At 46.0% G+C, this 18,151-nt stretch overlaps 1 protein-coding gene across 3 annotated transcripts in view; it reads left to right on the forward strand.

Moving 5' to 3' along the window:
• Window positions 1–6,700: 6,700 nt before the first annotated feature.
• IL17RC (interleukin 17 receptor C) overlaps window positions 6,701–18,151 on the forward strand; it is a 55,021-nt gene continuing 43,570 nt past the window's right edge. Inside the window, exons 1-2 of one of the 3 annotated variants that reach the window (XM_075574403.1) lie at window positions 6,701–6,887; window positions 7,347–7,570. In XM_075574403.1, the coding sequence (XP_075430518.1) occupies window positions 7,466–7,570 (105 nt within the window). In that variant the 5' untranslated portion in view covers window positions 6,701–6,887; window positions 7,347–7,465. Of the gene's footprint in view, window positions 7,571–18,151 lie in introns of all 3 variants that reach the window. The other 2 variants (XM_075574402.1, XM_075574404.1) reach the window with 2 other exon arrangements.

The following is an 18,151-nucleotide window of genomic DNA, read 5'->3' on the forward strand; positions in this document are numbered from 1 at the left end:
AAGTAAACCAGTCCCTTGAAATGTCCAATGGATGTTTCCTTGATGATATGGGGAGTGCTTCAGGTAGAAGGGGTCGGCTGCTATCTAGAGGATGAACCACATCCAAGGGTGTATGTAAAAAAAGGAGAGAAAAGAAAGCGCACACCCCATAGTGTAAAGGATAACATGTTAATGTGGGGGGGGGGAGGGAGAGAGAACACAAGCTCACTCACAAGGATAGGAATAAAACCAGCATTTGTGAATATATATATCACTGCCAGCGACGTCAATCCGATGTCGAAGTCCCTGTGTATATTCTCACATCGTGGATGTACAGTTGTGTGAAAAAGAAAGTACACCCTCGTTGAATTCTATGGTTTTACATATCCAGACATAATAACAATCATCTGTTCCTTAGCAGGTCTTAAAATTAGGTAAATACAACCTCATATGAACAACAACACATGACATATTACACCGTGTCATGATTTATTTAACAAAAATCAAGCCAAAATGGTGAAGCCATGTGTGAAAAACTAAGGGGGGTCTGTTCGCACAACGCGGCGGGCAATGTAGGTAGCCGGCCCCATTGAGGGGCTGCTCTTGTCCCTGCTGCCCACGTCAAAGCGGGCGCTGCAGCAGGCAGCGGGGGCCTAGCCTGATGCTCCAAAGCAAAGGATCAATCACTCCGATTTCGGGGTCCATGATGTATTGTAGCAGTCCATGCCTTGGAACCAACCAGGAAACAAATGGCAACAGGGTAGTCCAAATGTATCAGCTTTACCACTCGAAATAGCGCTATTGTTTCAATGTGGAGACATAATGATGTAATACGTCTGAACAGCGGGGTCCCAACGCGTTTCTTCAGCACGTGACTTCGCCGGGGGAATGAGGTATCTAGTGCCCGTATAGCTTATATAGCCTATTTCTAATAAAAAAACAGCTGAACATTAAGATCATTATGGGCGTCAGCTAGAAACCTTAGCTTGGATGTTGTAAGAGGGAAAACATGGAAAGGGTGTATAAAAATACATGGGGAAAAAACCATATGAACAGCATCTATATTCAGCGCACTATTATATAATAAAAAATACATAAATGCAACAATTACAATAACAATTGATAAAACTGAACATACAATTATTAACCATTAATAGAACAGAGACCCCTATTGCAAATGGCAAAATAACCTTGTGAATAAAGGTCATATTTTCATACATATGATGAAGTAAAAATGTATAAAAAACTATATATAAAAATACTATGTGTATAATTTATATTTTATATGTATACATTGTATACAGAGGGTGTAGATTAATATAAAAAAATCCCCCTCTCTCCCTCCATTGGGGAGGCCTTCATCCAGCTGTGGATCAAGGGCTGAAGACGAGGATGTGTTATATATATATATATATACACACACATACACTGTTATGTATGCCCACAACAAGGCGTGTATCTAACCATTCTTATAGTGCATAATGATTACTACATTTTTTCAATAACAACTTGCGGACTAAATTCTTATCAGATGCAAATACAATCTCATTTCACGTTATCACTTATGCATAACATACGTGATAACACAAGATAGCATGGGAATAATGCAGTATGTGCAGTAATAGGAGGGAAAGAGCTGTGAGTGAGGTCGTAAAAAGCAATTATGTCTCAGTGATTGATGATTGGTTTCAAAGTTCAAAGTGTTTAGATTGATTTAGGATTTGAATAAAAGGCCACAAATTCTCTCCGCCTTAAGCATGTACAGTAGCCATCCATACCTGTATACCTGCATTTATATACGGAGCCAGCCATAGCTGTACACCTGCATTTATATACGGAGCCAGCCATACCTGTATACCTGCATTTATATACGGAGCCATCCATACCTGTATACCTGCATTTATATATGGAGCCATCCATACCTGTATACCTGCATTTATATACGGAGCCATCCATACCTGTATACCTGCATTTATATACGGAGCCATCCATACCTGTATACCTGCATTTATATACGGAGCCATCCATACCTGTATACCTGCATTTATATACGGAGCCAGCCATACCTGTATGGAAACAAAAACAGCGCACAACGCAAATAGTGAAGTAGGTATTACAAGTGTGTATTGAATAAAACTATATATAAACTGCGTACATCAAGTATGATTTATGTAAGCATTGAGTGTGTAATCACACTGGTTACCACTCGATGTTGTTGGTGTGGAATTGGTGTAGTCTCAGCGGGCACTCTCAGCAGCAGCTGTATACCAGGACTCTGGCTAGGATATCCCTCTCATGCTGACGTCATCTCCATAGGGATTCGCCCTTCAAGACAGCTATGCTCCGTTCCTGATGGTAGCCTCCGGAGGTACTTCAAGGGGTTTAGTAGTGTCCACAGGTGGCTGTTAGGGCTCCCTGTTCGAAACCGCCACGCAAATTTGAAAGTCTGTTTGTGGCAGGCTTCACCGCGGCTCGACACAGTGCTGCTTCGTTCCGGGACGCCACGTGATGACGTCACTGTGTCCGCGACCCTTCGATCCGTCGGCAAGAATGTAAACAGTCTCTCACAGGATAAAAGTTCCACATAGTGTTGTAGATAATAAAATCAATACTCTAAAACACATAGATCATGGATAAGGTTCTTCCAACGCGTTTCGTAGTAATAACTACTTCTTCAGGGAATATAGCAGCAGACGCCATCTTCACTGAACACACGGTTGTGTAATTTATTTTATTTTGAATTTCACTGTGGTTTGTTGTGACCCTGATTTTGGGCTTCACAATTAAAAGGGTATAGGTATTGCACTTTACTGACATTTCTAGAGGTTAAGTAGTTGCGCACGGTTTATTTCTGTTATCCATACCTGTATACCTGCATTTATATACGGAGCCATCCATACCTGTATACCTGCATTTATATACGGAGCCATCCATACCTGTATACCTGCATTTATATACGGAGCCATCCATACTTGTATACCTGCATTTATATACGGAGCCAGCCATACCTGTACACCTGCATTTATATACGGAGCCATCCATACCTGTATACCTGCATTTATAGATACGGAGCCATCCATACCTGTATACCTGCATTTATATACGGAGCCATCCATACCTGTATTCATGCATTTATATACGGAGCCAGCCATACCTGTATACCTGCATTTATATACGGAGCCATCTATACCTGTATACCTGCATTTATATACGGAGCCATCCATACCTGTATACCTGTATTTATATACGGAGCCATCCATACCTGTATACCTGCATTTATATACGGAGCCAGCCATACCTGTATACCTGCATTTATATACGGAGCCATCCATACCTGTATACCTGCATTTATATACGGAGCCATCCATACCTGTATACCTGCATTTATATACGGAGCCAGCCATACCTATATACCTGCATTTATATACAGAGCGATCCATACCTGTATACCTGCATTTATATACGGAGCCATCCATACCTGTATACCTGCATTTATATACGGAGCCATCCATACCTGTATACCTGCATTTATATACGGAGCCATCCATACCTGTATACCTGCATTTATATACGGAGCCATCCATACCTGTACACCTGCATTTATATACGGAGCCATCCATACCTGTATACCTGCATTTATATACGGAGCCATCCATACCTGTATACCTGCATTTATATACGGAGCCAGCCATACCTGTACACCTGCATTTATATACAGAGCCATCCATACCTTTATACCTGCATTTATATATACGGAGCCATCCATACCTGTATACCTGCATTTATATACGGAGCCATCCATACCTGTATTCATGCATTTATATACGGAGCCAGCCATACCTGTATACCTGCATTTATATACGGAGCCATCTATACCTGTATACCTGCATTTATATACGGAGCCATCCATACCTGTATACCTGCATTTATATACGGAGCCATCCATACCTGTATACCTGCATTTATATACGGAGCCAGCCATACCTGTATACCTGCATTTATATACGGAGCCATCCATACCTGTATACCTGCATTTATATACGGAGCCATCCATACCTGTATACCTGCATTTATATACGGAGCCAGCCATACCTGTATACCTGCATTTATATACAGAGCGATCCATACCTGTATACCTGCATTTATATACAGAGCCATCCATACCTGTATACCTGCATTTATATACAGAGCCAGCCATACCTGTATACCTGCATTTATATACGGAGCCATCCATACCTGTATACCTGCATTTATATACGGAGCCAGCCATACCTGTACACCTGCATTTATATACGGAGCCATCCATACCTGTATACCTGCATTTATATACGGAGCCATCCATACCTGTATACCTGCATTTATATACGGAGCCATCCATACCTGTACACCTGCATTTATATACGGAGCCAGCCATACCTGTACACCTGCATTTATATACGGAGCCATCCATACCTGTATACCTGCATTTATATACGGAGCCATCCATACCTGTATTCCTGCAGTTATATATGGAGCCATCCATACCTGTACACCTGCATTTATATACGGAGCCAGCCATACCTGTACACCTGCATTTATATACGGAGCCATCCATACCTGTATACCTGCATTTATATACGGAGCCATCCATACCTGTACACCTGCATTTATATACGGAACCATCCATACCTGTATACCTGCATTTATATACGGAGCCATCCATACCTGTATACCTGCATTTATATACGGAGCCATCCATACCTGTACACCTGCATTTATATACGGAGCCATCCATACCTGTATACCTGCATTTATATACAGAGCCATCCATACCTGTATACCTGCATTTATATACGGAGCCATCCATACCTGTATACCTGCATTTATATACGGAGCCAGCCATACCTGTATACCTGCATTTATATACGGAGCCATCCATACCTGTATACCTGCATTTATATACGGAGCCAGCCATACCTGTATACCTGCATTTATATACGGAGCCATCCATACCTGTATTCCTGCAGTTATATATGGAGCCATCCATACCTGTATACCTGCATTTATATACGGAGCCATCCATACCTGTATACCTGCATTTATATACGGAGCCATCCATACCTGTATACCTGCATTTATATACGGAGCCAGCCATACCTGTATACCTGCATTTATATACGGAGCCATCCATACCTGTATTCCTGCAGTTATATATGGAGCCATCCATACCTGTATACCTGCATTTATATACGGAGCCATCCATACCTGTATACCTGCATTTATATACGGAGCCATCCATACCTGTATACCTGCATTTATATACGGAGCCATCCATACCTGTATACCTGCATTTATATACGGAGCCATCCATACCTGTATACCTGCATTTATATACGGAGCCATCCATACCTGTACACCTGCATTTATATACGGAGCCAGCCATACCTGAATACCTGCATTTATATATGGAGCCATCCATACCTGTATACCTGCATTTATATACAGAGCCATCTATACCTGTATTCGCGCATATATATACGGAGCCAGCCATACCTGTATACCTGCATTTATATACGGAGCCATCTATACCTGTATACCTGCATTTATATACGGAGCCACCCATACCTGTATACCTGCATTTATATACGGAGCCATCCATACCTGTATTCCTGCAGTTATATACGGAGCCAGCCATACATATGAAGCACATAAAATAGGTAGTAAATAAGATATTGAGGGGAAATTTAATTCAGAACTGGGATAGGTGCCCCAAATTGAAACACAAGCATTGGGAGAAGTGAGACTTATGCAAACCATAGGATCACATGAAATGATGTATGTGTATTGACTAGTGTAGGGTACCTGGAGCGGGACACGTGAGCTGGACAAGAACCTCTAGCAAATTAGGGTCACATACAACATGATGGAAAACATGCAGTATTTAGTTATACAGTAGGTGTAGGTCTCCAAGGAGGGCGGGGGGGGTATATATGTATGTATGTGTCTGTGTGTGTGTGTGTGTGTGTGTGTGTTTGTGTGTGTGTGTGTGTGTGTGTGTGTGTGTGTGTGTGTGTGTGTGTGTGTGTGTGTGTGTGTATATATATATATATATATGGTAAACCTACCCAGCCTTGAAAATTGCAAATCCAGTACAGCCAGCCTCACACTAATGAGCCCCAAACGGTTGAAAAAGCTGTCTGTGAGTGGATTCTCTGGCTTTGCATCCCGTGCTGTTCTTAAAAGGTGTGTGAACAGCGAGCATTGGCTTATAAGGGTTCCATGCAAAAATGGATTTCAGGCAAAAGGTGCCATAGTGTGCTCATTTGCATGTCATTTCCCAGAATCCCTTGCTGCAGTCGAAGCACTGTATGCTAGGTGATAATGGGGAAAGGCAGGGTTGCAGACATGTCTAAGACATGTGAATGTGCTCACACGTGATCTTTTTATTTGCTATATGCTATAGGGTGGAGGTTTTCTGTCACCTTTTTCAGCCACCATAATTTATATAAAGTGTGTTTGTATAAACACCCCCCTCCCCCCCTTAGAGATCTATTAAACATCATGATTTAAAATTTGGGAGTGTCTGCCCTTCTGCCCCTTGCTTGTGTATTTTCCAATGCATGGGCTGTATTACATGGTGTATGACTGCCCTGCCCCAGTCTGGACTCTCTCTCCCTATACACACACACAGGAGGAGGTGTTTCCATGCTAGGCTCTGGGAGGAGCGGCTCGCACAGGCTCAGGATTAAACTTCAGCACAGGCAGTGTGACAAACACAGCAGCTGCTGGTGTGACTGTCACCTCGCAATGTCACCCGGCGCCGCGGGACTCAGGGTGGGGGCAGAGGACAGGAGCCCGGACACAGGGACAGAGGAGACACTGAGAGCCCCACAGCTGGGACCCGGAGCTCCTCACCCAGCACAGCCGGAGTATTACTGACCCACAGCTTGTTACATAGTGTCAGCCGTATCTCTCCCCTCTCTGTGACCCCCCCTCCTCTGTACCCCCTGTCCCCCTCTGTTTCTCCATCTCCTCTGTACCACCCTCTCCTATCTCCCTCTCCCCCCTCTCCTGTAGACCCCCCTCCTCTGTATATACTGACTATACTTTCCTGTCCCACTCTAGCTCTCTTCATTCTGTTTATATCTTCACGGCTCCTCTCTCTCTCCCCTTTCTTCCTCTCCCCTCTCTGCCAAGGTCCCCTTATCTTCTCTCACTTGAGGGTCCCCCCCCCCCCTATTTCTTTCTATTCTCTTTTCCTATCCTTCTCCCCTCCCCTGTATCTCCAAAATATCTTCCCTTCTCACTCCCCCTTATCTATTTCTCTCCCTCCCTGCCACCTTTTGGTACCAACCTTCATCTCTTGCTCTCCCCCCCCCCCTCCAAAGACCAACCAGCCCAAGGACTTGTGATAAACACAACAGCAACCAAAAGGTGAATTTACAGTATTCAATTACTAACTGCATAGATACCTTGTCTCCTGGAAGGGTGACAGCCACCTGCAGTAATGACATATTGGGGTTTCATAACACCCCTGTTGGCTCTTCTCCTCCAAAGTGGAATTTGCACCCTGGAAAAACTCAAGGACAGGAGCCATGTCAGTTGTACTGGGGTATGTGACGTTATGTATTTATATCTTTATTTATATAGCACCATTAATGTAGATAGCTCTTCACAGCAGTAATATACGTGACATAGTAATATAAATAACAAATAGTACAAATAACACATAATGGTAATAAGCGAAGAGCTCACAATCTAATTGGTAAGTAGGAAGAATGTACAGAGACAGTAGGAAGGTGTTCTGGTAAGTGTGTCTGCAAGGGGCCAAGGTCGATGTATTGTGTATAGTATCAGCCACGGAGCTTCGTTAAGCAGGTGTGTTTGAGATACTTCTTAAAGGTGGATAGGGAGGGTGCTAGTCGGGTACTGAGGGGAAGGACATTCCAGAGGTGCGGGGCAGTCAGTGAGAGAGGTTTAAGGGGGGAGAGGGCTTTAGATACAAAGGGGGTAGAGAAAAGACATCCTCGAGCAGAACGCAAGAGTCGGGATGGTGCATAGCGAGAAATTAGGGCTGAGATGTAAAGAGGGGCAGCAGAGTGTAAAGCTTTAAAAGTGAGGAGGAGAATTGAGTGTGTGATACGGGATTAGATAGGAAGCCAGGAGAGGGATTTCAGCAGGAGAGATGCTGAGACAGAGTTAGGCTGAGTCCCCGCTGGCGCTGAGCTCGCTGAGCTTGGCGCGGTTACATGCTCGGCGCTTTAGTAAACACATTTTTTAAACTTTCCCGCTCGGTCGATAGCCCGCAATGCGCCCCCCCTCCTCCCCCGCGTGCGCGTGCCCGCAAGTTGCAGGACACCCGGCGCTCATGCTCTAAGCATGAGCGCGCTCAGCGCCAGCGGGGACTCAGCCTTACGAGAGAGTAAAGTGATTCTGGCAGCAGTATTTAGGATAGATTGTAGGGGAGACAGGTGAGAGGCAGGAAGGCCGGACAGCAGGAGGTTACAATAGTCAAGATGGGAGAGAATGGGGCCTGCGTCCGTTATGTGACATGGTGAACATGGGGGAGACTACTTTGGGAGTTTGTTTATGGGGATCAAATGTAGTGGGATATAAAAAGATGGCTACACAGGGAAATGTCTAAGCAGGTTTCACTTGCAAAACTGAGCAGATAAGCATTTTGTACTCTAAGATAGTACCTCAGGCATTTCCTGGGGTTAATCACACTTTTATATCAGAAGAAGGAACATGAGTTGTTGTTAAAAATCCTTTTAATAATAATAATATATATATATGTATATTGTATAGCACTGACAGTATACCCAGCGCTGCACTTAGGATTTTGCAGACACAATAAGTTCCTGCCCCGTAGAGTTTACAATCTCATTTTGGTGGGACAGGGAGATGAGACAACTTTACTTGTTATTTACTTGTCCAACTTGTCCAGTGCTGACATCACTTCTTCAGACCATTTTATTCTTAGTATGTGATGTCAAAATGTTTAGGGGGGGGGGGGGGGTTGTATCCAATTAACAGGGTAGCTCACCTCTATGGAGATGAATTTAATCAATGCAGGGATTTTTGTTGTTGTTTTGCCCCCTGGGGATTCTTTTTGTGCAGCTCATACACTCTCTCTCCAGTCTAGTGTGCAATAACCACATGTCTGTGGTAGGATTCAAAGTCCAGCATGCAGCTGCACTGAGAACCAGCTGACCACTGCAAAATCAGCCTGCCCAGCCCAGTGACCTTTGAATGAGTTCTAAACTAATACAAATGCAGGACATTTTGGGCAAACAACATAGGTTTGGTGCCTAAAGTCATCACAACAACGTAATATGTCTCCAGCTGATCTGGCAGTGAAGGGGTTACAGGAATGTGGATGTGATTGATATACGTATGATTAATCCTTCTCAGTATACACACACGTCAGTAATTAAGCGGCAAAGAACACTGCACAAGCTAAGCAGGTTGCTTATATATATATAATATATATATATATATATATATATATATATATATATATAATATATATATATATATAAAATTGTTTGTGTGTGGGTTTGTGCTCACTCTCATTGGCTGTCATTGGCTGTCAAGCTCTCCCATTGGCTGACTATATCAGCTAGTATATATATATATATTGAAGCTGCCTTTTATATTTTGGTTCTTACAACTTAATGTTTTCTGTTTTAATACGAATACTAACATCACTACGAGTTTATTATAGTGAGCGCATAGGGTACAATTCTATTTCCTTGTCATAAATCGGTTACTGGTTGCTGGTGGCTGCGGTGCTGACTAGGTATTTAACTTCACACCGTGGCACCCTTCAGCAGGTCAAGAGTTAAATAAAGCAAACAACAGCATTTCAATCATATCTGTTTTGGAATGCGGATGGTTTAAGATGTTTCTCACTGGTTATTTTCTAGATACATTAATGGCTGCGTGGGTGAAGAAATTAAGCACCCATCACCCTACAGAGAGTAGCACATATTTACCATGTGGCACTGATGTGTGTGCATTTCCATTTAGTCGCCGTCACCGTAACTATTTACCTGTCGCTCTTATCACCATTGTTTGTACTTTATTTACCTTGTATTTTAATTTTGTGAAGCGCTGTGGAAACAGTGTCGCTATGGAAGTAGCATCATACATTCATACACACAGTCTGCGCATATTACATACTGTATGCTGATGAATGTTACAGTTTATCAAGCTTCCTAAAGAGTGCATTTAAAAAAAAAGAAAATCATTTATTTCACTTGCACCAGATTCAAGTTTCTTACATTGGATGGAGATCTATCACATGATCGCAGAACAGGTGGATTTTATTGACTTAGAAAAAAAAAATGTATCTTAATACTTAACCCCACAAGAATCTCAAATGAAAGCTCTTGACTAAATATCAGTTTTTCTAGATCCCTCAATTGCTTAATAACCGCTCCTCCCCTGCACTGATAAATACTGTACTGCCTGCTCCTCTCCTGCGCTGATACATACAGTACTGCCCGCTCCTCCCCTGCACTGATAAATACTGTACTGCCCGCTCCTCTCCTGTGCTGATACATACAGTACAGCCCGCTCCTCTCCTGCGCTGATACATACAGTACTGCCTGCTCCTCTCCTGCGCTGATAAATACAGTACTGCCCGCTCCTCTCCTGCGCTGATACATACAGTACTGCTCGCTCCTCCCCTGCACTGATAAATACTGTACTGCCCGCCATTCTCCTGTCCTTCTGTTCCCAGCCCTCATTGTAATATCCCATTGTCTTATCTATTACCTATAACCACACACTAGGCAAACATGCTTTTAATACATTTTATTGATGGAGGTAAAGTCTGTGTAACAAAGCGTTTTCCTGATTGCTGATAAATACAGTACTGCCCGCTCCTCTCCTGTGCTGATACATACAGTACTGCCCGCTCCTCTCCTGTGCTGAAAAATTCTGTACTGCCCGCTCCTCTCCTGCGCTGATACATACAGTACTGCCCGCTCCTCTCTTGCGCTGATACATACAGTACTGCCCGCTCCTCTCCTGTGCTGATACATACAGTACTGCCCGCTCCTCTCCTGTGCTGATAGATACAGACCTGCCCGCTCCTCTCCTGTGCTGATACATACAGTACTGCCCGCTCCTCTCCTGCGCTGATACATACAGTACGGCCTGCTCCTCTCCTACACTGATAAATACAGTACTGCCCGATCCTCTCCTGTGCTGATAAATACAGTACTGCCCGCTCCTCTCCTGTGCTGATAAATACAGTACTGCCCGCTCCTCTCCTGTGCTGATACATACAGTACTGCCCGCTCCTCTCCTGCACTGATACATACAGTACTGCCCGCTCCTCTCCTGCGCTGATAAATACAGTACTGCCTGCTCCTCTCCTGCGCTGATACATACAGTACTGCCTGCTCCTCTCCTACACTGATAAATACAGTACTGCCCGCTCCTCTCCTGTGCTGATAAATACAGTACTGCCCGCTCCTCTCCTGTGCTGATAAATACAGTACTGCCTGCTCCTCTCCTGCACTGATACATACAGTACTGCCCGCTACTCTCCTGCGCTGATACATACAGTACTGCCCGCTACTCTCCTGCGCTGATAAATACAGTACTGCCCGCTCCTCTCCTGTGCTGATAAATACAGTACTGCCCGCTCCTCTCCTGCGTTGATACATACAGTACTGCCCGCTCCTCTCCTGTGCTGATAAATACAGTACTACCCGCTCCTCTCCTGCGCTGATAAATACAGTACTGCCCGCTCCTCCCCTGCACTGATAAATACAGTACTGCCCGCTCCTCTCCTGCGCTGATAAATACTGTACTGCCCATTCCTCTCCTGCACTGATAAATACAGTACTGCCCGCTCCTCTCCTGCGCTGATAAATTCTGTACTGCCCGCTCCTCTCCTGTGCTGATACATACAGTACTGCCCGCTCCTCTCCTGTGCTGATACATACAGTACTGCCTGCTCTTCTCCTGCGCTGATAAATACAGTACTGCCCGCTCCTCTCCTGCGCTGATAAATATAGTACTGCCCGCTCCTCCCCTGTGCTGATACATACAGTACTGCCCGCTCCTCTCCTGTGCTGATAAATTCTGTACTGCCCGCTCCTCTCCTGTGCTGATACATACAGTACTGACCGCTCCTCTCCTGTGCTGATACATACAGTACTGCCTGCTCCTCTCCTGTGCTGATAAATACTGTACTGCCTGCTCCTTTCCTGTGCTGATAAATACAGTACTGCCCGCTCCTCTCCTGTGCTGATAAATACAGTACTGCCCGCTCCTCTCCTGTGCTGATAAATACAGTACTGCCCGCTCCTCTCCTGTGCTGATAAAAACAGTACTGCCCGCTCCTCTCCTGTGCTGATAAATTCTGTACTGCTCGCTCCTCTCCTGTGCTGATACATACAGTACTGCCCACTCCTCTCCTGCGCTGATAAATACAGTACTGCCCGCTCCTCTCCTGTGCTGATAAATACTGTACTGCCCGCTCCTCTCCTGTGCTGATAAATACTGTACTGCCCGCTCCTCTCCTGTGCTGATAAATTCTGTACTGCCCGCTTCTCTCCTGCACTGATAAATACAGTACTGCCCGCTCCTCTCCTGCGCTGATACATACAGTACTGCCCGCTCCTCTCCTGCGCTGATAAATACAGTACTGCCCGCTGCCCTCCTGCGCTGATATATACAGTACTGCCCGCTCCCCTCCTGTGCTGATAAATACAGTACTGCCCGCTCCTCTCCTGCGCTGATACATACAGTACTGCCCGCTCCTCTCCTGCGTTGATACATACAGTACTGCCCGCTTCTTTCCTGCACTGATAAATACAGTACTGCCCGCTCCTCTCCTGCGCTGATACATACAGTACTGCCCGCTCCCCTCCTGCGCTGATATATACAGTACTGCCGGCTCCTCTCCTGTGCTGATACATACAGTACTGCCCGCTCCCCTCCTGTGCTGATAAATACAGTACTGCCCGCTCCTCTCCTGCGCTGATGCATACAGTACTGCCCGCTCCTCTCTTGTGCTGATACATACAGTACTGCCCGCTCCTCTCCTGTGCTGATACATACAGTACTGCCCGCTCCTCTCCTGCGCTGATACATACAGTACTGCCCGCTCCTCTCCTGTGCTGATAGATACAGTACTGCCCGCTCCTCTCCTGTGCTGATAAATACAGTACTGCCCGCTCCTCTCCTGTGCTGATAAATACAGTACTGCCCGCTCCTCTCCTGTGCTGATAAATACAGTACTGCCCGCTCCTCTCCTGTGCTGATACATACAGTACTGCCTGCTCTTCTCCTGCACTGATAAATACAGTACTGCCCGCTCCTCTCCTGCGCTGATAAATACAGTACTGCCCGCTCCTCCCCTGCACTGATACATACAGTACTGCCCGCTCCTCTCCTGTGCTGATAAATTCTGTACTGCCCGCTCCTCCCCTGTGCTGATACATACAGTACTGCCCGCTCCTCTCATGTGCTGATACATACAGTACTGCCTGCTCCTCTCCTGTGCTGATAAATACTGTACTGCCTGCTCCTCTCCTGTGCTGATAAATACAGTACTGCCCGCTCCTCTCCTGCGCTGATAAATACAGTACTGCCCGCTCCTCTCCTGTGCTGATAAATTCTGTACTGCCCGCTCCTCTCCTGTGCTGATACATACAGTACTGCCCGCTCCTCTCCTGCACTGATACAGTACAGTACTGCCCGCTCCTCTCCTGTGCTGATAAATACAGTACCGCCCGCTCCTCTCCTGTGCTGATAAATACAGTACTGCCCGCTCCTCTCCTGCGCTGATAAATACTGTACTGCCCGCTTCTCTCCTGCGCTGATAAATACTGTACTGCCCGCTCCTCTCCTGTGCTGATAAATACAGTACTGCCCGCTCCTCTCCTGTGCTGATAAATTCTGTACTGCCCGCTCCTCTCCTGTGCTGATAAATACAGTACTGCCCGCTCCTCTCCTGTGCTGATAAATACAGTACTGCCGCTCCTCTCCTGCGCTGATACATACAGTACTGCCCGCTCCTCTCCTGTGCTGATAAATACAGTACTGCCGCTCCTCTCCTGTGCTGATAAATTCTGTACTGCCCGCTCCTCTCCTGCACTGATAAATACAGTACTGCCGCTCCTCTCCTGCGCTGATACATACAGTACTGCCCGCTCCTCTCCTGTGCTGATAAATTCTGTACTGCCCGCTCCTCTCCTGCACTGATAAATACAGTACTGCCCGCTCCTCTCCTGCGCTGATAAATACAGTACTGCCCGCCCCTCTCCTGCGCTGATACATACAGTACTGCCGCTCCTCTCCTGTGCTGATACATACAGTACTGCCCACTCCTCTCCTGCGCTGATAAATACAGTACTGCCGGCTCCTCTCCTGTGCTGATACATACAGTACTGCCCGCTCCCCTCCTGTGCTGATAAATACAGTACTGCCTGCTCCTCTTCTGTGCTGATACATACAGTACTGTCGGCTCCTCTCCTGTGCTGATACATACAGTACTGCCCGCTCCCCTCCTGTGCTGATAATTACAGTACTGCCCGCTCCTCTCCTGCGCTGATACATACAGTACTGCCCGCTCCTCTCCTGTGCTGATACATACAGTACTGCCCGCTCCTCTCCTGTGCTGATACATACAGTACTGCCCGCTCCTCTCCTGCGCTGATACATACAGTACTGCCCGCTCCTCTCCTGTGCTGATAGATACAGTACTGCCCGCTCCTCTCCTGTGCTGATAAATACAGTACTGCCCGCTCCTCTCCTGCGCTGATACATACGGTACTGCCCGCTCCTCTCCTGCGCTGATAAATACAGTACCGCCCGCTCCTCTCCTGTGCTGATAAATACAGTACTGCCCGCTCCTCTCCTGCGCTGATAAATACTGTACTGCCCGCTCCTCTCCTGCGCTGATAAATACTGTACTGCCCGCTCCTCTCCTGTGCTGATAAATACAGTACTGCCCGCTCCTCTCCTGTGCTGATAAATTCTGTACTGCCCGCTCCTCTCCTGTGCTGATAAATACAGTACTGCCCGCTCCTCTCCTGTGCTGATAAATACAGTACTGCCCGCTCCTCTCCTGCACTGATAAATACAGTACTGCCACTCCTCTCCTGCGCTGATACATACAGTACTGCCCGCTCCTTTCCTGTGCTGATAAATTCTGTACTGCCCGCTCCTCTCCTGCACTGATAAATACAGTACTGCCCGCTCCTCTCCTGCGCTGATAAATACAGTACTGCCCGCCCCTCTCCTGCGCTGATACATACAGTACTGCCGCTCCTCTCCTGTGCTGATACATACAGTACTGCCCACTCCTCTCCTGCGCTGATAAATACAGTACTGCCGGCTCCTCTCCTGTGCTGATACATACAGTACTGCCCGCTCCCCTCCTGTGCTGATAAATACAGTACTGCCTGCTCCTCTTCTGCGCTGATACATACAGTACTGCCGGCTCCTCTCCTGTGCTGATACATACAGTACTGCCCGCTCCCCTCCTGTGCTGATAATTACAGTACTGCCCGCTCCTCTCCTGCGCTGATACATACAGTACTGCCCGCTCCTCTCCTGTGCTGATACATACAGTACTGCCCGCTCCTCTCCTGTGCTGATACATACAGTACTGCCCGCTCCTCTCCTGCGCTGATACATACAGTACTGCCCGCTCCTCTCCTGTGCTGATAGATACAGTACTGCCCGCTCCTCTCCTGTGCTGATAGATACAGTACTGCCCGCTCCTCTCCTGCGCTGATACATACAGTACTGCCCGCTCCTCTCCTGTGCTGATAAATACAGTACTGCCCGCTCCTCTCCTGTGCTGATAGATACAGTACTGCCCGCTCCTCTCCTATGCTGATAAATACAGTACTGCCCGCTCCTCTCCTGCGCTGATACATACAGTACTGCCCGCTCCTCTCCTGCGCTGATAAATACAGTACTGCCCGCTCCTCTCCTGCGCTGATACATACAGTACTGCCCGCTCCTCTCCTGTGATGATAAATACAGTACTGCCCGCTCCTCTCCTGCGCTGATACATACAGTACTGCCCACTCCTCACTAGTTCGCTAATCACTAGTTCCCAGTATAAGAAGAGGAGCGCAACAGATTCACCAGCGGGGAGAAGTTCTTGTCTGCGGATGTAACATCCCATCTGCCTGTGCACTATATATATATATATGTATATATATATATATATATATATATATATATATATATATATATATATATATATGTTATGTACGGCCCTTTTGCTGCCTTGAAGTATATCATGTTGCCTAGCACTGACCTTAATGGACCACAAGATGCCTTATAGTTAACCATTACTTAGTAATTTGGGGTCTTAAAATCTCTTTTGGAAGACCCTTTCTCTTGGGAGGCAGATTAGTAATATCCTTCATTAAAATCCCTTTGGCAAAATGTTTGGTTAATTTCCTGTCCTTCTGTTCCCAGCCCTCATTGTAATATCCCACTATCTTATCTGTTACCTATAACCACACACTAGGCAAACATGCTTTTAATACATTTTTATTGATGGAGGTAAAGTCTGTGTAACAAAGCATTCTCCTGATAGAAAACCAAGAGATATGCGCTTAAGCCTTGTGATATTAATAGTAGGATACATATAAAAAGCCACCTGTGCTGAAGCGGAGATATCCAGAAAACTGTTGAGGGGTCTGGAGAACTGGAGTTGAGCACCCCGGCTTTAGGTTACCCTCCCACAATATCCCAAACTATTCGTCTTCCGCTCCCATCTTCATACGTTGAACCCTAAGCTACGTGAAATTGAAGAAATAGATTATTCTGACTGAAGAGACCATTGAAAGAATAAACCTGAAACTGACATGAATGAAAGCATTACACTAGCGTTGTTCTATACAAAGATGACGGTGCAAAGCTAAAACGAACACTGTTTGCCCATCACACACAAAGTTTAATAATAAAACATTTTCTGGCGTGATGTTGGGAGTGACGTCTTCAAATAATAAGATACGATGATTGTCACTTTCGATGCACATGAGGCTTAGGGCCATATTTGAACGCAAATGGCCATATTTATAGGGAATCTTCTTTTTCCCACATCGTCTTTATTTATCATTCAATTTTAAAACGTGAAATGCATTTATTTTGTGTCTATTTTTGCGGTCCCTCACATTGTGAAGCCCCAAGCTGTGGCTTGGTTAGTTCATGGGTATGTCCGGCACTGCCCGGCAGTGTTCAGTTTAGGTGCGTGCAGCCACAAACATCCAAGATGGACCACCGGCTTCTTCTGCGTACAGTACTGTATATGTTCCCTTGAATTTAAATGTCTTTTTTTTGTATAGCTCTGCATTACATAAGTGTAGCCTGTCCTCATTACTGGAAAAGGGCCGACTTCAATCTTCTGCCAGAGCTTCATATTGTGACGTTAGACTAAAAATAGGAGTTCTTGGAAATAGGAGTTGGATTTAGCAAGAGCCATTAATTGATGCAAGAAATCGGCAGGCTGGTACACTAACCATAAACGTGGTACATTGCATTGGAATGTAATAATAGTTTCCTTTTGGGGTGGGGGGTGTATGGGTGTTGAAGGGTTCTTACAGCATCATGGGCTGTTAGGTTTCTTATGACAGAAGACTGCTTAGTAAATATGGTCCTGAAGCCGCACTGTAATATTCTGACCCACAACCTCACAGCAATTTGTGATGTCATAATCTGGACCAGCGGTGCGCAAAGAGGGGGGGCTTGGGGGGGGGGAAGCGGGGGCGCTTGGAGAGGCCCCGCGCTCTTCCCCGAGGCATTTAAATGACATGCTGGGGGGATCGCATGAGGCCTCTGCAACAATAAAACTTACCTTGATTCAGACGCAGTGACGCGTCAAATGTTGCTGCGGTGTCATGCAGGGTGACGTCACATGGCCATCTCCATAGAAACATAATTTGACGCCGCACACAAGTGACGGGGGGGGGAAAGCGAGAGTGAGGGGGAGCAGGCAGGGGGGCGCCGCTCAAAAAGGTTTGCGCTCCCCTGGTCTGGACAATGTCCGCAGTTTATGACCGTTTTGACCAATGTGCGGGTTGTTTTAATGCTCCGTGTGGTGGCTTTAACACAACATCGTTCCAAGGTTTAGGACTCCCACTGCTGCTGTTTGATTTGAGCTTATCTCACCAGGTCTAGGACAGGAGGGGCCAACTCCCGTCCT

Source organism: Ascaphus truei, chromosome 17 (genome assembly GCF_040206685.1).
Source record: "Ascaphus truei isolate aAscTru1 chromosome 17, aAscTru1.hap1, whole genome shotgun sequence".
In the NCBI taxonomy this organism is placed as follows: domain Eukaryota; kingdom Metazoa; phylum Chordata; class Amphibia; order Anura; family Ascaphidae; genus Ascaphus; species Ascaphus truei.